The 22,966-nt window shown below is 34.8% G+C and overlaps 1 protein-coding gene across 1 annotated transcript in view; it reads left to right on the plus strand.

Moving 5' to 3' along the window:
* The window catches only part of CFAP47 (cilia and flagella associated protein 47), a 455,808-nt gene that overhangs the window by 399,315 nt on the left and 33,527 nt on the right, over nt 1-22,966 (plus strand). Inside the window, exons 58-61 of the mRNA XM_011960616.1 lie at nt 5,819-5,978; nt 7,731-7,825; nt 11,027-11,179; nt 19,287-19,458. Coding sequence (XP_011816006.1) covers nt 5,819-5,978; nt 7,731-7,825; nt 11,027-11,179; nt 19,287-19,458 — 580 coding nt within the window. The remainder of the gene's footprint in view (nt 1-5,818; nt 5,979-7,730; nt 7,826-11,026; nt 11,180-19,286; nt 19,459-22,966) is intronic.

The following is a 22,966-nucleotide window of genomic DNA, read 5'->3' on the forward strand; positions in this document are numbered from 1 at the left end:
TGTAATCGAGCTATAGTAGATTTTACAAGCAAAGCACAAATAATAATAATAATGTCATTATTTTTAGTAGTCCTGAGATACTAAACATGATTTATTATCAGGGTTTCTGAAATTCTAAAAAATAATGTATAACTCTTTTAAAATATGTATACATGTGTAAAATAAATTATGTAAATTAAATATGCATATTTTCCCCAGATGCTTAGTACTGTTGAACTTTAAGAATGATGACTATAACGGAAAATAATAAATCTATCTGTAGTTAAATTATGTAGTTACCGTATGGAAATGGATAAAAAAAGAAAGAAAAAAGCTCAAACATTTTGAGTTTATAATATGTTTTATTAGATTACTTAATCTAATAAATATAATCATTATACTAGCTAGATTTCCCAGTCAGAAGATATATACAACTCATGTAATTATTTCCAGCTTCCTGGTAAACACATATGAAGATGTGTTTAACTTCTAGTAGCACTGAAAACTAAGACTAGCTGAAAACCTATTCCAAGAACCCAGAAACACTTTATGCAATAAGGTTGGAACTCATAAACAGTATGTTTTTCTTCTTGGGTAGGTATGGATGGACAAAAATTTTCAATATCCCTAAACTGATTTATAAATGTAGGGTGATGGCATTAAAAATACCACTTGTTCCCCCATCCCAGTCTGCTCCCTGGAGCTAACCGTTCATTGCAAATTTTAAATGTTATTTTAAAAAATGAGCTGGGAAAGAAGGCAGTTAGTCTTACTAGAAAATAGAGCATCTATAATTCACACAATGTGATACTTACACATGAAGTGACAGAAAGACCAAAGCAAACTTCTTGGAAATCCTGAAATAAACCCAAATATATATGGAAATGCTATGAAGCTAGCATTTCAAATTCGTACTCTTTTAAATAAGTGTGTTTTTTGATAATTAGTTCCATGTTCAAAAATCAATAACGTTAGATAAATTCTTCACTTCAGACATATGTAAATTACAAATGGATCAAATATTTAACTATAAAAATGAAAATATGCAAGTATTAGAAGAAAACATGGGTGGATTTTTTGTTGTTGATATGTAATTCATGGTGTTTCTTTTTTTAAATTTAAGTTCTGGGATACATGTGCTGAACATGCAGGTTCGTTACATAGGTATACATGTGCCGTGATGTGGTTGTTTGCTGCACCTATCAGCTGTCATCTAGGTTTTAAGCCCCACATGCATTAGATATTTGTCCTAATGATCTCCCTCCCCTTTTCCCCCACCCCCTGACAGGCCCTTGTGTGTGATGTTCTTCTCCCTGTGCCCATGTGTTCTCATTGTTCAACTCCCACTTATGAGGGAGAACATGCAGCGTTTGGCTTTCTGTTCCTGTGTTAGTTTGCTTAGAATAATGGTTTCCAGCTTCATCCATGTCCCTGCAAAAGACATGAACTCATGCTTTTTTGTGGCTGCATAATATTCCATGGTCAGTATTCCATCTGACAGTATTCCATCCTAATATCCAGAATCTATAAGGAACTTAAATAAATTTGCAAGAAAAAAACAGCTCCATCAAAAAGTGGGTGAAGGAGATGAACAGACACTTCTCAAAAGAAGACATTGATGCAGCCACCAAACATATTTTAAAAAAAAAGCTCATCATCACTGGTCATTAGAGAAATACAAATCAATATCACAATGAGATACCATCTTATGCCAGTTAGAATGGCGATCATTAAAAAGTCAGGAAACAACAGATGCTGGCAAGGATGTGGAGGAATATGAACACTTTTACACTGTTGGTAGGAGTGTAAATTAGTTCAACCATTGTGGAAGACAGTTGGGGATTCCTCAAGGATCTAGAACCAGAAATACCATTTGACCTAGCAATCCCATTACTGGATATATACCCAAATGATTATAAATCATTCTACTCTAAAGACATATGCTCACGTATGTTTATTGCAGCACTATTTACAATAGCAAAGACTTGGAAGCAACCCAAATGCCTGTCAACGATAGATTTTTAATTAGAAGGAAGAACAGCTTTCCTGTCCATAGTCAAAGTATTAGTAGGGCAATGGGAAAACCATATAAAATAAAACTAATTTATGAGATGAAAAATGAACTTGATACATTCTCAAAGTTCTTTTCAATGTTAATTTTCAGTGATTTCTTGGAAGTTAACAGCATTACAGAGTGGTTCTTATCCATCCAAGGGTATAATAATAGCCAAAGACACCTGTGGTGAATTCAATAATGAACTTCAGTTCTACTTGTAGGCTTGGTAAGAAAGTTACAACCGCAAATGGGGTACTAGATTTTTAATAAAATGGGCATGTTTGTCATGGCATCATCTTTCTATAGTTTCAATTTAAACATGAAAAGAAATCATGGTGTAAGTAGTGAGCTACTCTTTTTTTTATCTGCCTTGGCTTATTGCACTATCTTCACTGTCTAAAAGCCTAGATTTATTTTTAGTGGTAATATAATTTTTTTTGTACTACTGTAATCTTGCGTAAGGCTAAGTTATAATTTCTAAACTTTATCTCCTTGGGGATGCATGCATGGTTGATTTGAGTTAGGCTTTGCTGTTGTTATCCAAACATATTTTAAAATGAATTAATCCATAGTTTCCCTCAAATTAAACATAATGAAATCTCCATAAGCTATGCTCTTAATAACATTTGCACTTATGACCTGTGAAATATACAGTCATCTAGCTTACTCTTTCATTACCTTGAAGGGAGGTTTGTAGATTTAAAGTCACAGTAGAAAATCTATGTTATTGTACTAAGAATAACTGAGAACCACAATAAAAATACTAGTCAAAAACAAAAGAGTAGATTGGGTTCAAATATATTTTACAAGTTCTTGCAAATATCTCTGTATGTACAAAATGTAATGACCTTCATAATGTATAACAGTTTTTTAGGAAGTGCGTTTATATTAATTAACTTTATCTATTTCATACAACGATTCATGAAAATATAGAACTCATAAAAACAAAATTGAAGATAATTGACCTTGTTTAGATCAGCAGTCCCCAAGCTCTGTGGCACCAGGGATTGGTTTCATGAAAGACAATTTTTCCACAGATGCAGACAGGGTTAGGGGAGATTTTCGGGATGAGACTGTTCTGCCTCAGATCATCAGCATTAGTTAGATTCTCATAAGCAGCCTGCAACCTAGATCCCACACATGTGCAGTTCACAACAGGGCTCACTCTCCTATGAGAATCTAACGCAGTCGCTGATCTAACAGGAGGCAGAGCTCAAGTGGTAATGCTCACCCACCTGCTGCTCACCTCCTGCTGTGCGACCCAGTTCCTAACAGGTCACAGACTCTTACTGGTCCACCGCCTGAGGGTTGGGGACCCCTGGTTTAGATATCTTAATAAACAACACAGTCTTTCAAGGGGACCTTGGGAGAGTTATTTAACTACATTGTGTCAATTTTTTCATGTCTAAAATGAGAAACGTAAAAGCACTTAATTTATGGTGCTTTTCTGAGAATTAAATAAATTGTATAAAAATTCTTAGCACAGAGCCTGAATATAGTCAATACTCAACAAATATTAACTATTAATTATATTAATTATTATTATTAACAATGTTACTAGGCCTTAGAATGTTTTAATTTTCTCAAGGAATAAAATTTAAAATTTGAAAATTTACAAGAATTTTCAGTTGGAAAGTTTTGCAAAGGGGCCATTTTTAATTTCCATTTGTGATGTTTTTAATAGTTTGATAAAATAATTTTCTTTGAGAAAAATGACTTTGATTATCATCAGTCTTACAACAGAATAAAAAATGAGTGTAGTCAATAATCCTCTATTATCTTGTAAAGCAGTGTTACTTTTCTAAATAAAAGTAGACATTTATAGGCTTGGAAACCCTCGCTGTTACAAATGGCCCAAAGCTTAACATTCTTCATACCTCTGGAAACTTGTCCAAGAGGTAACTTTTCTTTTTTTTTTTTTTTTTAAATGAGATCTCATGACCATCTGCCTTTGGATCCCATAAGGTGCTACTTAATCGTACAGCTTCCTGGGCCCTAGTTCAGCCTAAATAAATCAGAATCTCTAGGGATGAGGCTCTGCAGGTTCCATGTCTATCAAGTTTCTCATGTGATTCTTATGCATAGTAAAAGTTGAAAAATTCTAATCCATCGGACCGCAAGAAAATGCTGTCAGTTTTTCTGTCTTCTGGTTTTCACAACTAGAAGCAGATGACCCTTTCCTTCACAGATAAGCTTTGGCTTTCCTCATGAATCAGCTAAATAAATTAATAGCTTTTAGTGGCAGCAATTTGGGGGCTCTTAGAAAAGACTTGCACCTATTATAGTCTAGAGAAGCATATGAGAAAATAAAGGATCAAAACTTGCTGTACTTTATCCTCTGAAAAATGTGGTCAGATATGAAAAGACTCATGGGTTTTCTGGTTCTTTTATCACTCTGGGAAACTTCAGCCATCACTTTCAACATTTCTTCAGTTCTTCTGGCATCTTCAGGAGAAACTTCTTACTTCAGGAAAATGTCTTTTAAAAAGACTTAAACTTAAGACCTAGGACCATAAAAATCCTAGAAGAAAACCTGGGCAATGCCATTTAGGACACAGGCATGGTCAAAGGCTTCCTGCCTAAAATACCAAAAGCAATGGCAATAAAAGCCAAATGACAAATTGGAATCTAATTAAACTAAAGAGTTTCTGCACATCGGAAGAAACTATCATCAGAGTGAACAGGCAACCTACATAATGGGAGAAAGTTTTTGCAATCTGTCCATCTGACAAAGGGCTAATATCCAGAATCTACAAAGAACTTAAATTTACGAGAAAAAAAAAAAACCACCGCATCAAAAAATGGGCAAAGGATATGAACAGACACTTCTCAAAAGAAGGCATTTATGCAGCCAACAGACATATGAAAAAATGCTCATCATCACTGGTCATTAGAGAAATGCAAATCAAAACCACAATGAGATATCATCTCATTCCAGTTAGAATGGCAATCATTAAAAAGTCAAGAAGCAACAGATGCTGGAGAGGTTGTGGAAAAATAGGAACACTTTTACACCGTTGGGAGTGTAAATTTGTTCAAGCATTGTGGAAGACAGTGTGGCTATTCCTCAAGGATCTGGAAGTAGAAATACCATTTGATCCAAAAGATTATAAATCGTTCTATGATAAAGACACATGCACGTGTATGTTTATTGCAGCACTATTCACAATAGCAAAGACTTGGAACCAACCCAAATGTCCATCAAGGATAGATTGGATTATGTGGCACATATACACCATGGAATACTACACAGCTATAAAAAAGGATGAGTTCATGTCCTTTGCAGGGACATGGATGAAGCTGGAAACCATCATCCTCAGCAAACTATCACAAGATCAGGAAACCAAACACTGCATGTTCTCACTCGTAAGTGAGAGTTAACAATGAGAACACATGGACACAGGGAGGGCAACATCACACACTGGGGTCTGTCAGGGGGTGAGGGGCTAGGGGAGGGATAACATTAGGAGAAATACCTAATGTAGGTGATGGGTTGATGGGTGCAGCAAACCACCATGGCATGTATATACCTATGTAACAAAACTGCACATTCTGCACATGTAACCCAGAACTTAAAGTATAATAATAATAATAAAATAAGGTTGATGACATCTAAGGTAAAATAGTGAAGTGAACTTATAATTTTGTATAATGTGTTTTTTGTTAGAAGCAGTTTTTAAAAATTGATAATCAGTAATCAAATTAGGTGATTACTTTCTCCTGTTAAAATTATCGTCTGTTAATATTTACCCCATTAAAAATTATTTTTTGTGTGTTTTACAGGAACTACACTGCCTCCTAAAGGAAATGTAGATATCTCATTGTTATTTATACCCAAAATTATGAAATTACACAAAACAATGGTTATTATTGAGATGACAAAAGCAAATGGAAAATATTGGCCTATTGACAATTTTGATGAGTTGGATGTAGAATTTAAAAGGTAACAGTTAAATAAAGACATTGAAAGAAAGTAATTTTATTTTGACAGCCACTGACATGCTAGGTTTCTTTTACATGTTATACATATATAATATCAAGCTCATGATTTTATATTCTCTGAACTGTTGAAATTCATATGTTCAGAGGAGGAAAATATATTTGTTATATGGATATATATAATGTATAGAAAATAATATATTTATGTACATATATATCTAATGGTTGATTTGAAGCTCAGATGATGAACAAGTTTAATCTTAAGTATCATTATCAGTGATTCAAAGTCAGAGACATGCAAAGGGACTCCTTTCTGACATGGAAAATAGTGACTGCTAGCATAATAAGTAATCAGTATACGGAGGACAACCTAAAACAGCTTGTCTGAGTGAAGTGAATTCATGATACTGGAATTCACACTGTGCCAGGTGGATATGACCTCCATCATGTGAAACTGCCATGACTAGAGGTATTCTGCCATTGCCAGAATGCCAGTTACTTGTATCTTTCTTGCTTAGCTGGAAATTAAGCAAAATTCAATAATGGTGTAAAATCTAAATGTGTTCTCTGTTCTTATAGTTTAATTAAATGATAGTCTGGAAATCTTAGTTAAAAATAAATTTTTACTTCGTCCTACATGTGCGTATTTCTTTCCTTCATTTTTTGCCAGTTCTTTACTGTGGACCCATTACTATCCATTCTACCATGCATTGTCACCACTCTTATAGTCAAGATTGGCTACATAAATTGTAAGTCTCAGTGAAAAATGAGAATGAGCAAACTGAATAGTTTGTTCAAAAACTATTGAGAATTTCAAAACAGTTATAGGAATGCATTAAACAAGCTTGAAGGCCTTCTAAGGATGGGATATTATTCTTTTGCATAAGCCCCACACTCAACCTGTCTTGCCTGCAATGTCTTGCATTTGATTTTAATGAAAAAAATCCCAACTTCAAAACTGATCATAAATTTTAATTAATTAATTAATTAGTTTTTTGAGATGAAGTCACACTCTGTTGCCCAGGCTGGAGTGCAGTGGTGTGATCTTGACTCACTGCAATGTTCGCCTCCCAGGTTCAAGCAATTCTCCTGCCTCAGCCTCCCAAGTAACCAAGATTACAGGTGTGTGCCATCACACCCGGCTAATTTTTGCATTTTCAGTAGAGGTGGGTTTTCACCATGTTTGCCAGGCTGGCCTTGAACTCCTGAACTCAAGTGATCCACTTGCCTCAACCTTCCAAAGTGCTAGGATTACAGGCATAAGCCACCATACCCAGCCTATAAACATTTTCTAATATTGCTGTGCTCCTAGTGGTGTATGATGCACCTAAAATATTTGGACAAATAACCCTTTTTCTTTTAAGTAGTATCCTCCAAAAGTAAACGTCTCACAAAATTCTGAAGTATTGTACTTCATGGCAGTTTTTGTTTTGTGCTTTGCCCATCCAATACAGAATAGATCCCAAGAGGACTGTAGTACCTCTCATTAAAGTAGGGAAAAAAGCTCTTCAATTTTTACTTATATTTCATGGTGGTTTCATTGCAGTTTGCTTTGTGATGATTTCCCAGGGTTTGCTTTGAAATGTTTATAAAATCGGTATTTGCAGAAAATGTTCTTTCTTTCATTAGTTTCTCTCTACTAAAGTCTAAATTTACAAGCTTTACTAAAATGCCATAAAGTTAATAAATAATAAGCTTTTTGTTAATATGGATTTTCTCCTTTTGTTCCCTTTTAATATTTTTAATTTCTAATTAGTATTATGGGAATCAACAGCGAAGAAATCCAAGCAATACACTGGAGATACCCTATTGTTGGACTCCCACTAGCACCACCTCCTAAATCTCCTCCAAGTAGGTATACATTAGAGTCAGAGAATGCCAGAATTCTTAGAGACCTTAGATATTCTCTATTCCCATATCTTCTTCGTTTGAAGTCCAGAGAAAGTAGGTAGTAATGTGAACAGTCCTACTGGTGGGAATTCTATGACGTAAACATGCTCTCCCAATGTGTCCAGTGAGTTTTCCACAAAACCACACTATTTCTTGTTGCATTCCTGTTGGTGAAATGCAGATATGAGCTAAAATTAAAATGAAATTAACTTCAGACTCCTTTATTCCAGAGAGCTCTGCACTAGATTTGTAAGATTCTAGGGTATACTTGCTCTCAAGTCACTTTTAGGCATCCTATTTCGGCTTCTGTGTAACTCTGAATCTCATCTAAGAACTATGCTGTGGAGATGCGGATCCCTTTATTATTATCTCAAGCATAAAACTTTATGGTGTTCCCCCAAACCAGTCAGAATGTACTGAAGTTTTCAGGAAGGTTTATTTTGCCACAATAAACACAATATAAAATCTCTGCCCTTAAATGCCTTTCTTTTTCTCATTGACCTTTTTTTTTTTTTTTTTTTTTTGCCTGGACATACCCTAGACTTCTCTAAAGTTTCTGTGTGTTCTCTTTCCTCAATACTCTTCTCACTTCTTTTGCATTCCTTGATTTTCCCATTTCCTTCCCAGGATCAGCCTAAGAAACAAAATTTCTCTTAGGTAACTAGTGATATTTAGTATCCAAACCTCTTACCAGGCTCTAGATGGCATTCTGCATCACTAAGATGCACTGAATTGCTCTGCAAAGCAAAGGGATATTTATTTTGGATCTCCCCCTTTAGCAACACAGATGAGTTAAAATAAGTCTTGAAATTTTGTTTTATCTTTCTCCCTCCAATACCAATCTTTGTAAATGAAAAAGAGTTAGATTTCCACTGACGTAATTACATCACCACACTTAGAAAGAAGAGACACCAGTAAGTTTTGCTTGTAAGTAAGTAAAGCATTTCCCCAGGTACACTGGTTATAAGGGAAGATCAAGACTATATGTTTCCTTATGTAGTTTAATTTGAACCGGAGTAAAAATCCACAAATATAGTAATACCTTTGACCACAAATGTCATTTATTTTACTTGAAGCATTTTTATTCTTGACTTTTAAAAATCAACACATAGATAAATATTTTAAATATTCTAAATTATCTTCAGAATGTTTCACAAACATGTCATAAAATTTCTTTTATTTCCTTCCAGAAGGTAGTTAATTGTATACTTTCCATAGAGCTGAACTGCTTAAAATTTATAATACACAGTCATCTGATCAAAGTGATATAATAAGCCCTAGACAGTTCTCTGTTGGAATGCTAATAATACTGTGCTCATGTCTACGGCAGACAGATTCATTTTATCCAGATTAAAGGTTTAAAGCCAAATTTTTAGTCAAAAACCATGCTTATGAGGACACAAAAACATAGATGTCTTGCAAATTTTTCTTCAAAGACGGTCTAGAGCATTTTTCTTTGAGTCATTTTTCTTGGTAATTACTTGATTTTTTAATTAAATGTGAGTTCTGTAAATAGCTTGTGTTAGATTAGCCCAACCTGTAGTAGCATTAGTGTTCAGAACTAGAATGTGTATTAGTTATTAAATCATTTTCCCCAAAATCTAAAATCTATGCTGGTGATTATTTTTATCTACACATGCCCTCAAAAGGCAAGTGGGTATAATTTTATAAATACATATCATTCACTTTCTGTGTAGTCCATTTTTTGTTCTTAGTAATATCAGATATAACCTACTGCCTTCCCTGCTCACCTATATCATTATCAAAGTTTATTATTTCTTTTTTTTTTTTTTTTTTTTGAGGCGGAGTCTCGCTCCGTCCCCCAGACCGGAGTGCAGTGGCCGGATCTCAGCTCACTGCAAGCTCCGCCTCCCTGGTTTGCGCCATTCTCCTGCCTCAGCCTCCCGAGTAGCTGGGACTACAGGCGCCCGCTACCGCGCCCGGCTAGTTTTTTGTATTTTTTAGTAGAGACGGGGTTTCACCATGTTAGCCAGGATGGTCTCGATCTCCTGACCTCGTGATCCGCCCGTCTCGGCCTCCCAAAGTGCTGGGATTACAGGCTTGAGCCACCGCGCCCGGCCCAAAGTTTATTATTTCTTTTCTTTTTTATGTATCTGTCACTCAAGTTATTCTCAAACCCAGGATACTTTTTTGTTCTTTGAGCCACATTTTCTCTTTATGCATTCTTATCTTCTACTGTCTATTGGGCCAGATAATTGGAAAAACGCTCTGCTACCTGTCACACTGTAAAGACAATGAAATGAGAATTCATTGTGATTGAGTGATCCATACATTGCCAGAGCACTAATTTCCTAAGGACCTCTAGGACACAACCAGTGACATGATACTAATTGTAACTTTCATAACATTAATTTCTGATTTAATGCTTTGATACTGAATATAGTTATAACCAGGAAAGCTTGTACAGTTTTTCCTAGCCATTTTAATTTTTATATATTGGAATTTAATGCATATAAAATATATTTATATATACATATTTAATTCTGTACATTAAATTAATATGTAATCACATTTAACTTGAACTTTGAATCATTATAATTTTACTTTTATGTGATTAAAAGGTGACTTTTATAAACTTAAAAGTAAGTCAAAAATAATTTTAAATATTTGAATATGAATTTCAGGGTACATGTAAAAACATAATGAATCTAATAGGAAATATTTTTTAAATATTGCAAAATAAGGGTTACAGAACTTATTTTTAAAAATTATTTGAAGACATTTTCTATAGTATTGTTATAAAAGTAAAGTTTAGTATTATCACAATGAACATATATTTCAAAAGGGAAAAAATTCATGCATTTACAATTGCCCCTTGAGTTATGGATCTAACTACATCAGTTCCTGAATCAAATTTCTATATCCTAATATAGTGTTTTATAATCTAGTATATATCTTACAGATTTATTTTCCTGTGCTATTTTTACATAGTCTTTAATATTCATATTTTCTTCCCAAATGTTAATGAATGTAGATATTGCATGAATGTGTGTGTGTCTGTGTGTATATGGCCAGATACAATGACAAGTCAAAGTATATCAAAGGAAGTTTTATTTTTATGACATAGTTCATTTTCTTCTATCTCAAGAATGATCATATCACCTACAAGTCAAATTAACTGGAAATATTTCTCTTCTGTAGTTGTCATACAATGTCAGTCGAGGAAGCGGGTAGAAGAGAAGGTGGAAATCATACTGAATGCTAGTTTTTTCGGACTTAGTCCTACTCCAGAACTGACAGAAGTTTTAGTGATTCCAAGAAGAACTTCACATTCTTTTTGTGAGGATCCCAATGGTAAGAGAACTACAGTGGTAGAAAAAAAAAGAAAAGAAAAGAAAAGAAAAGAAACACTTAGTTTCCATGAATTGCAGGTTGCTGATTGTGCAATTACATTAAGATCCATGTCCATTTACTTTTCATTTCACTGCTTATTCACATAGTGCTTAAGGTGTGTTCAGTTGTTATGTGTGTTGTTTTCATGTAGCTCAAAAATAACAACAGTTACAGTTATCACTAGATTTATAAGATGTAGATTGTGATTCCATCAATAGTGAGGAGAGAGAAAATTGTAGTAACTATAGTTTCCACTTCCCCTCAAATTTATTTTTTTTCTTTTACTCTTTCTTTCTGATTTAAGGAATATGATAATGCCATAAAATGCAGCTTTAAATTTAGAAACAAAACCTTGAGTAAATTATTTTCTTATTTAAAGAAATAGAAAATGAACATAAATTAGATATAATATCCAAATAAAGTTTGTGTAATAATAGTAATGCTCCATGTATTTACTGTATATTCCAGATTTGTATATAAGAATTTGCTATCTTGGGCCAGGCGTGGTGGCTCACACCTGTAATCCCAGCACTTTGGGAGGCTAAGGCGGGAGGATCATGAGGTCAGGAGTTCAAGACCAGCCTTACCAAGCATAGACCAGCTATACCAACCATAGACCAGCTATACCAATATAAAAAATTAGCCAGGTGTGTTGGCGGGTACCTGTAATCTCAGCTACTTGGGAGGCTGAGGCAGGAGAATTGCTTGAACCTGAGAGGCAGAGGTTGCAGTGAGCCGAGATCGCGCCACTGCACTCCAGCCTGGGCAACAGTGAGAGACTCCATCTCAAAAAAAAAATAAAATAAAATATCTCAATTTAAAAAATCAAAACAATTTAAAACCGGTTATCTAATTCTTCAAATATGTGGTGTTTTACTTGAAATAAATATATGAAACTGAGTGATATCAGCAACAAGGGAAAGTAGAGAGTTTTGGACCCTCCAAACACCCACAAACACACCAATTCAGCAATAATTCCCTTCGTAAGACAACAGAAACTAATTGAAAGTTTCTTGCACTTCAGGAGGAACCAGACTTACCAAAGCCTTTAGGGAGATTTAGGGCACCCTCTTGCCAAAGACCCTGTGCTTGGCAAAGGGTCTTCTCATGACATATTGGTCTTGGCAATGATTTCATGGATATAACATCAAACGCACAGACAAAAAATAAAATAAAATAAGTAGGACTACATTAAATTTAAAAGCTTCCTCACAGCAAAGGAAACAATCAACCAGGGTAAAAAGATAACATGTGGAATGGTAGAAAATATTTGCAACCCATATATCTGATAAGTGGTTAATCTTAAGGAGCTCCTACAACTCACTTTAAAAAAAAAAAAAAACTAATAATCTGATTCTTAAAATAAGCAAAAGACTTGAATAGACATTTCTCTAGAAAAGACATATGAATGGTGAAAACTGTATGAAAAAATGTTCAATATCACTAATTAGGAAAATACAAATCAAAACCACAATGAGATATCACCTCACACCTGTCACCATGGCTAATGTCAAAAAATAAAAAAGCATTGTTAAAGATGTGGAGAAATTTGAACCCTTAAATATTGTTGGTAGGAATGCAAAATGGTTCATCTGCTATGGAAAACAGTCTAACAGTATGAAAGATCCTCAAAAAATTAAAAAGAGAATTATCTATTATCTAGCAATCGCTCTTCTGGGCATTTATTCAAAAAAAAATTGAAATTGGGAGTTCCAAGAGAGGTCTGTATTCCAGTGTTCATTGTAGCATTATCAACAATAACCAAGATATAGAAACAACCTAAATTTATGTCCACAGATGAATAGATAAAGAAAATGTAGCATATACTATCTTGAAATAATATTCAGCCTTAAAAAGGAGGAAATTCTACAATACACAATATCATGGATGGACCAAAGGGAAATAAGCCAGTCACAGAAAGACAAAACTACATGATACCACTTAATATGACAAATTTAAAATATTCAATCTCATAGAAGCAGAATAATAGTTGCTAAGATCTGGAAGGGAGAAGAAATGGGGAGTTGAACATTGGGTATAAAGTTTCCATTGTACTAAATGCATAAGTTCTAGGAATCTGTTGTAAAACATAGTGCTTAGAGTTAACAATATTGTGTGGTGCACTTAAAACGCACTTAAAAAATATTAAGAGGGCAGAACTCATGTCACAGTAACTGTAAAGGAAGGTAAATAAATGTTTATACATATAAACCATTTTAACATGTTCTTGCTACTTTAAATTGCTTAAGTTGTACTCTTGTCAGGTTGTAAACTAAAGAAATTGCAATTCTGATCATACACATTGATTATACTTATTACCTAAAAAATCCACTTAACTCCTAGATAATCAGGGTCTTGAAAGAAAGTACCAACATTGTTTTGGGAAATTTGAAAATCATATTACGAGAGCAATCTCTCTCAAAATAGCTCTTGAAAATATACCTTTTGATATGGCTCTTCTTTTACTGCCTCCTTATTTTCCTTGATGAAAAACAATATTTACTATTGAAAATAACTGTAGGGAAGTTTTGCAGTCTTATCTCCATTCATCATTCTCTCTAAAACAGCTTTTGTTTTCTCTGCTCAACACCACCAAACTCAACAAGCTCATTCATATTTTGGCTAACTACATTTTAATTTGTGAATCTTTTTTGTTCTCCTGATGTATGTCCTACTATATAGAAGAATAGACCAGTCTTCTCAACTTTAACATATTTCTTTCTCTGTAGTGCCTAAATATTTAAAGAAAGTAATCGACCTCATTGTCTCCTTAAAGACATATGGCAATAACTTGGTTCCTTTCCCCTGCCCTTATTCCAAAGGTGTAACCAACTCTCTACACAATCTGTAATTCTCTCTGCTTGACCCTCCTTTGATACCTTTTTCTTTCTGAAAGGATAAATCTTACCAGAAAGTCTGAATACTACTTTAGTCTTTAGTATATGCAAAAGCAGACTAGCTCCTTTCCCACTCCTGTGCAATTTAATCACAGTTTATTCAGCACATTAAGAATAGGAGTCATGTTGGCCATGCAGTCTTGTACTTCCTGTTGTCTCCTAAGTCCCTCCTAGTGGAAAGTAAAGCACTACACTGAGTGGCATGGACTCTGACAGGATTTTAAGAGTGATAATTAATTACACACTTGTCTTCTCTCATCTGAGTTTGAAACTAACTGAGAGGCAAATATAAAAATAAAGCAGATGGAAATCAAAGTGTTAGCTTTGTTAATTATACAAATGAATTGGAAAATGACTTGGAACTATGGAGAAATTTGGGCTTTTTAATACCTTCCACCAAAATTGAGTACATTCATGCCATACTGGCCAGTTGTGAACTCCTTGCAGGAACAAACAACTTACACATGAGCAAGTAGAAGAAAGTGTGAATCCTGGAATCAAGACATTGGGGAAGAAAGAGAAGGGTACGCTCACCTGCTCATGTTCCATTCCTTCACTCAAATTCACTGATCAGATATGTTCCTTTTCCACCCGTGGCAAGTCATCATGAAGGAGGCAGATTGAGGCTGAGATATTTTTCTCCTGTACTTTTTCCCTTCTTGAGAATGAATAGACCTCTTTATGTAAACCTGATAAGTAGGAGATAAGAATTCCCAAAATTCCCTTCCCATTATCTTCATCATAGAATTTCTCTGAGTCACATAAAACTATCAAGCTTCATTTAATGAAAATACAAAGACCACTGTGCTCTCTTCATCCTTACTCATCACACATACCTTTAAGTAAACTGGGATTGATTGCTTTCATATCTTTATCATTCAGCAACAATCCAGCAACCATGTTTTCTGCCAGGTATTATATTCAGCTCCAGAGATACCAAAAGTAGCGAAACACATACTCTGTTGTCAAGGTTTTCAAAAATATTTATTCAAGATGATAAATCTATGCACCTGTGCTATTTAAATCAATTGGTATTGTCCTATTGAAATATTACTGTTCTTGGATTTTTAGACTGTGTTTTGCAATGTCCCTTCTATAAGATTACAAATTACTCTGTGAGCAAGATTTCTCCTATAAGTGTATTTCTTCTTCTTTTTTTTTTTTTTTTTTTTTTAAATGGAGACGGGGTTTCACTGTGTTAGCCAGGATGGTCTCAATCTCCTGATCTGGTGATCCACCCGTCTCGGCCTCCCAGAGTGCTGGGATTACAGGCTTGAGCCACCGCACCCGGCCTCTTCTTCTTAAGTACCTCCTGGTCCATGCATTCTTTGTAATTCTCTGTGGATTAGTTCAGTGACTTTCTTTCTTTTTTTTTTTTTTTTTGAAACGGAGTCTCGCTCTGTCGCCCAGGCTGGAGTGCAGTGGCCGGATCTCAGCTCACTACAAGCTCCGCCTCCCGGGCTTACGCCATTCTCCTGCCTCAGCCTCCCGAGTAGCTGGGACTACAGGCGCCCGCCACCTCGCCCCGCTAGTTTTTTGTATTTTTTAGTAGAGACGGGGTTTCACCATATTAGCCAGGATGGTCTCAATCTCCTGACCTCGTGATCCACCCACCTCAGCCTCCCAAAGTGCTGGGATTACAGGCATGAGCCACCACGCCCGGCCAGTTCAGTGACTTTCTTGGGGCTTTCTGTCTGAAAGTAGTTTTAGTTATGCCCCTTCATTTTATTTCCCAATTGTTCTGTAGCTCAAGACTGTTTTTCTTTGATTCATCTCATATGTGTCTCATTTCATCCCAGGCCAGTCATCTTCCTGTATCGTATTTGCCTGTTGTTCGTAAACTCCCATGTCAGGTTTGGTTTGGCCTGTAATCACAAACAGCTTCTGAGAAACCTGTCATTGTTCCTCCTGTGACCTCATACTGACCTCCTGTCCTTGATTCTTTGCTCTGTTTCTCTTCACTTCTTTTTTTCTGATCAACTTACTTCATTCAGTCTTCTGTCCTGCTTACTGTAACAGGATTGCTCTTGAAAAGACTGCCAACCTTATCCAGTGTGTCTAATACAGCAGTCATATTTATATTCCACATGTCACCTGCATTTACCAGTTGATCAAGTTGAAGTACTTTCTGCTCTTGACTTTCATGACTAACCTTATTAATTTATTATCACACTGGTTGCCCCTTCTTGATTTCTGTTGTTTTCTTTTCTGACCTAACTTTTTGAGTGCCCTAGGGCTCTGCTCTGAGAGCCACCACATTCCTATGCGCAAATTATGTCCTGCACACTTCCAGACAGTGATGCTAATGGTGCTAATGTGCTTCTTCAGCGATTGTGCCTTATGACAAGCCTGCTATGCTGAGTTGTAAAGTCTTAAGTCAGACTGCTTGGGTTCTTTTATTTAGTATTAATCTTGAATAGAGTCTGAAACTCGATGCTAATCACTAGTAGTCTAGTTGTTTCCTGTTATTCTTAGAAGTCCCACATCTTCACCACACCCTGCATTGTCTCGCTCTTTTCTACTTTTCCTACTTCATTGCTTGATAAACTCTCACCCTCTCTGCTCTGCCCTCATAAGTTCTTTCTCAAATGGGCCCAGCTGGTTTTCACCATGAACAATTCCTGCAGTCTGAGTAATTCCTGCAGGCTGCTTTGATGAGTAGAAGGAATTTCCCCCTCTCTACATCCAGCTAACCTTGACTCATCCTTCAGTTTGGTGTGTTGGTCTCTTCCTCTGGAGTCCTTAGCAGTGGTGTTCCCACGACCTATGCTCTCATGGGATCCTCTACTTCTCCATGGTAGCAGTTATCACAGTAGTAATTTAAAAACTAGTTGTAGCGTTAGCAATTATTGTCAGTTTCTTCCTCTTGACCATCAGCTCCATGAGGACAAGAGTTGGATGTCTCATGTCAATGAAAACCTTTTGTTAATATTTGCTGAATGAATAAAGAAATGAAAATAGAAATAATGATAAGAAAAATATTATGTTTTTAATGTATGTTTAGGTGTTGGCTGTGGAAACAAAATTATTTGCCCCTTTTTCATAAATTTAGCCATAGCTAGAAAGTTTCCCTGAGGTAAAAATTTATAGGTCTTCATCAGCAGTTCATGAAAATATATACAGAAGGGGAGATAACTGACAATAGAGGTGCTTTGAGAAGGCAAGCATTGTAACTATTTTATATCATAATATAGAAAAGTCTATTTTCAGCTGATAAGAACTTCAATCACATACAAAAACACTTTTACTGCCCCTAAACACACTTTATATTATGGATATGAAAAGCCATTTTTTATTGTATATTCTTTAACTAATTTTTTGTGGCTATAGTTATTCTAAATACTTTTCTTTTAACATTTATACTAGGGTTAAAAGTTATTTGTGCACCACTACTACAGTATTACATTATTCTGCATTCGTATATATATTTGCCTTTGCCAGTAAGATTTATACTTTTATATATTTTTATGTTGCTTTTGAACACCCTTTCATTTCAGCTTGAAAAACTCCCTATTAGTACATTTTATAAGTCAAGTCTAGTAAAATGACAAACTCCTTCAGCTTTTGTTCATCTGAGGGTTTTTATCTCTTTTTATTATTTTTTTTATTTTTTGAGACAGAGTCTCGCTCTGTCGCCCAGGCTGGAGTGCAGTGGCATGATCTCGGCTCACTGCAAACTCCGCCTCCCGGGTTCAAGCCATTCTCCTGCCTCAGCCTCCCGAGTAGCTGGGACTACAGGCGCCTGCCACCACACCCTGCTAATTTTTTGTACTGTTACTAGAGACGGGGTTTCACCGTGTTAGCCAGGATAGTCTTGATCTCCTGCCCTTGTGATCTGCCCTCCTTGGCCTCCCAATATCTCTTTGTTTTAAAGGACAGATTTGTCAAGTGTAGTATTCTTGGTTGGCCTTTTTTTTCTTTTAGCACTTTGAATGTGTCATTTCACTGTTTCCTGTCCTGCAATGTTTCTGTTGAGAAATCCAGTGATAGTGTAATAATAGTTCCCTTGTATGTGATGAGTCAGTTTTCTCCTGCTGTTTTCAAAGTTCTATTTTTGTCTTTGACCCTTTTTGACTGCTCCACAGACAGAGAAGGGGTATCCCATAAGCAGAGTGGCCCAGAGTAGCCTGTCTTTCACTTTCAACAATTTAATTATAATGTGTATTGGTGTAGGCCTAGTGCCTGGGTCTGTAGGCAGATCTGGGGCCATTACTGGGGACACATCTGGTGCCTGTGTCTACAAGGACAGGCCTGGAACCAGGGTCCATGAGGGCAGGCCTAGTGCAAGGATATATGACAGAGTTGGCTTCTCCCTTTACTATTCCCTTCCCCTGTTTAAGAACTCCTGGGCTAAGGGGATGTCTCATCACTGGGCCCAGAGGGTTGGATTCTGGATTAGCACAACTGTAGATCTGGTCAATTCATGATTCTCTGACCTCTCTTCCAAGTTCCATATGCAACAAACTTTTTGATTTGTGAGTTGGGCTCCTTACATATAAGGAGAGTAAGTTTAATACATGTTTGTACCTCTCATCTACATGCTAGTTCTGGATTTAAGATATTTTTCATGTGCAGTGTTCAAAAAACTACCATTACTTTTCTTTGGTAATCTACTCATTAAGAAAATATTTGTTCATCATATTGTCTGGATACTCCAACACTGAAACATGAGAAACAGTTTTTGTTAATCAAAATATACCAGAAATTGAAAATTCTGCTCTAACAGTTTGAAATGCTGTTTCAATATTGTTTAAACTTAATTCAAAGCAAATTTTAAACCACTTTTTCATAAGTTTTAAGTCTATAGGTTTTTAATACATTTTTTAGATAGAGTAAATGTCATTATTTTCATTAGATAGTTAATGATTATTAATTTCCATGTGGCCTTTTTTGTTTTATAGACCGGAATTATAAAGATTTAAGAGTGGTGAGAATTGTCTTCTGTGTTTATTTTTATATGCATTCATTTATTTATTAACTTATTAACAAAAATATCCTGAGTATCATTATATGCCTGATAATGCATTAGACTTTATAGACACTAAGCTAAATAATATATACCCCCTCCCTTTCTCTAAATACCTGTGCATTGTTAGTCTTGACAGGTAATTGATATTAAATCTATGCATATTTAATTAAATTGAAATATATTTTAATCTTGACTTTCCTAGAAACTCCTAAAATACATGAATTTGAGTATGAAATTCAATTTGAATCTGAAGCTATGAAGTCTAAGTTGGAATCCTGTGTAGCTGTATATTTGATTGATAAATCTTATGATGTTACGGCTGAAAGGATAACATTTATCTTCAATCTGGTATTCACACCAAAGAAACCATTAAGGTAAATCTACTTTCCTCTTTTTTATTTAAACAATATTATTACCCTTTTAAATGTATTAATGTTGATTTCTCTTTTTATTTCTCAATATTTGAATTGCATTACTTACTTGATATTATTGAGAGAAATATTTTGAGTTAGATTACATCTAGCTAGAAAAAATATTCTCATGAGAAGAATGTAGTCTAAATGGTTGAAAATCTAAGATATCCCTCAAGAATTATGACTTCCCTAAGGTCATTAGTGTATCACATTAATGAAAGAATAGTCGTTTTGTAAAATCTTTTTTTAAAAAAAGCTGACTTAGCGTTGTGCAATAGCAACATGGTATTTCTTGATGTTGCTTATCAGAACCAGTTCAAATGATGCAAATGCCTAAGCTATATTTTACATTGCAACTGCTTTCATTACATTTTACTACTCAATACATAATATTACATATTCCTTAGTAAGATATAAGTGAATCTGTGCGAAGGGTGGCCTTTAGATGTCTGTCCTCTGGGAAACTTCATCCAGTGTCATTATATTTGCTTTTTGGACACCTGTTACGCAGCATCTGCAAACACTATATGATATTTCACTATGAAATAGGTCTTTATTTGTGTCTAAATGCAGAGATACTGATGAGTACCATGATATACACAAAGTACAGCTGGGCAATGAAAAAACAATTGAAAATGTTGTTTGTTTTTAATGATTTCTTTTTTCTTCTCTCAACTTTTGTTTTAGATGCAGGAAGTACATGTATAGGTTTTCTACATGGGTATTTGCACTCAGACAGTGGGCATAGTACCTAATAGGTAGCTTTTTAACCTATCCCCTTTCCAACTAGTAGTTTGCAGTGTCTGTTGTTCCCATGTTTATGTCCATAGGTGCTCAATGTTTAGCTCTTTCTTATAAGTGAGAACATACAGTATTTGGTTTCTCATTCCTGCCTTAATTCCCTTAGGGTTATGGCTTCCAGCCCCATCCATGGAAGGAGGACATGGATGCATGCAAAGGACATGGTTTCATTCTTTTTTATGGCTGCATATTATTCCACAGTGTATGCATGTCATATTTTATTTATTCAATCCACCATTGATGGCCACCTAGGTTGATTCCATGTCTTTGCTATTGTGAATAATGTGACAATGACCATATGAGTCCATGTGGCTTTTTGATATAATGATCTATCTTTCTTTGGGTATATTCCCAGTAATGGGATTGCTGAGTCAATTTCTAAAGTTCAACCTTGTATTTGATGTAGTCATACATCTAAAGTGGCTATGAATATGTAGGTTGATAACTAAAAGATACCAGGGTCATCTTCAGGAAGCAGCAATAAAATCAAGCTACAAGAAGAAAGTATACCATATATATTGACATTTTCTATGTTTGTATTTTCTTTCATTTTTCACAGTTTTCTATGTTTGTTTTTGCACATTTTGCTTCATATGTATTAATATAATGACATGGAAATTACAGCAACACTAGAAAGAGAACAATGTTATTATTTGTGAAAATGGGCAGAGCCAATGTGAATTTATACTCATGAAAATATTGTGGATTTAGAATATCTTGTTGAATATTTGAGAAACTAATTTAGGGCAAAATTTTTTGATGATTGATAAATTTCTGTGAGTGTTGTGTGATGTACCGATATAGCAATTCTATTTTGTGCATATATGCATATATTCATTTACTATGATTTCTTCTTTTTTATATACAGTTATGCATCACTTAACAGCAAAGATATGTTCTGAGAAATGTATCCTTAGGTGATTCCATCATTGTAGAGTGCATTTACACAAACCTAGATAGTATAGCCTACTGCACACCTAGGCTATATGGTATAACCTATTGCTTCTGGGCTACAAACCTGCACAGGATGTTACTATACTGAATAATGAAGGCAACTGAAACACATTGGTAAATATTTGTGTACCTAAACACGGAAAAGGTACAGTAAACATACAGTATTATAATCATATGGAACAACCATTGTATGTACAGTTCATCATTGACCAAAATGTCAGTGCAAGAGAAACAAATAAGAAAAATCAAAATTATACCAATAGCATTGAGCTATGAAAAATAACAGGAAAATAATTATACCATGCTTTACCTAGATTAATAAATGAGAACTAAATTCAATTCTGCTCTTTTTTGTGGGCAAAGTTAAAAAGAACATTTCTGTGTTTTGATGAAAAGAAAATATACCATGTTTCACAACAGTGAATACTAGGTAATTTTGACATTCATCTTTTTGCAGAATACAGTGTTGTGCATAATAAAAATAATAATCAATATGCTAAATGATGGTTTTACAAAAGAAATGCAGGAAAGTTATTTCTATGGGCCTTTTTCCAATAAAAATCAAGGGTCCAATACAAAAATGTATGAGAATAATGGTTAAGACTGTAATGAATCAGTCTGAAGATCCTAATTTAACAGGTCGAAACACTTTTTTAAATAATGAAATAATAGATATCATTTGTCTTATGGTATCTTCAGAAATACTAATTACCTTAGCTTGACATTTTCCTAGAACTTTTTGCCTGCTCAAGAGCTGAACAGAATGAGAAACAAAGTTCTATTTGAGAGTTTGTGGGTGGCAACTTAAAATAAGAAATATCACACATATGCATTGTTATGAATCTACAGTATTGATCATAAAATCGTTCACTGTGTCATCCATGACATTGTATGGTCTTCTCCTGAAGGGTCCCACGTTTTGACTCAGCAACTTCTCATTAACTCAAAGAAGTCATTTGCAGAATAGGATTATTGAGCATTGTTCATTTGAATCTGTACATTAATTTATCAAAAATCATTTAACATCTACAAAAGAGAAAAAATCCCTGCACTTTAGGAGTGTATCATCTAGTGACAGTGACAGATAACAGAAATAAATGAATAAGCAAGAAAGCAAATTTCAGATTATCCAAATAAATAAATAAATAAGGAGAGAAAGAGAACTTTACAGGATGCACATCAGATAAAGTGAATAGTTAGGCTTCCATGAAATAATGTCTAAGCCAAGACCTTACAGACAAAAAAAAGTTGGAAAGAGCACTTGAGCCAGAGAAAATAATAAATGCAGATGTTGTAAGACAGGAAGTATTTAGCACAAACAATGAATAGTAAGAAGACCAATCTTTCTCTAATGGAGTGAGCAAAGGAGGAAATAAGTTTGGGGAATTTTACTGGGATTTGTTCACATAAGGATCATGACAATATGCATTGGTCTTTTATATTAGAAACAATAGAAAATTATTGAAGAATAAATATTTGGGGAACTAGTTTAGGACAACTTGTGTACATGATTCATCAAAATTTGTAAGTGTTAAGTGATACCCAATGTAACTTAACAATTAGATTTTGTGCATATATATACATATTCATTTACTTCTGCCATTCCTTGTTCCAAATTAATTTGGAATGGTTTACCGGAAGATACAGAGTTCAATGAGAAAAAACAAAACAAAACAATAGCTCTAAATTGTAGAAATCTTCTTGTAAGATAGTA

Source organism: Colobus angolensis, unplaced genomic scaffold (assembly GCF_000951035.1).
Source record: "Colobus angolensis palliatus isolate OR3802 unplaced genomic scaffold, Cang.pa_1.0 Scaffold518, whole genome shotgun sequence".
NCBI classification, from domain to species: Eukaryota; Metazoa; Chordata; class Mammalia; order Primates; family Cercopithecidae; genus Colobus; species Colobus angolensis.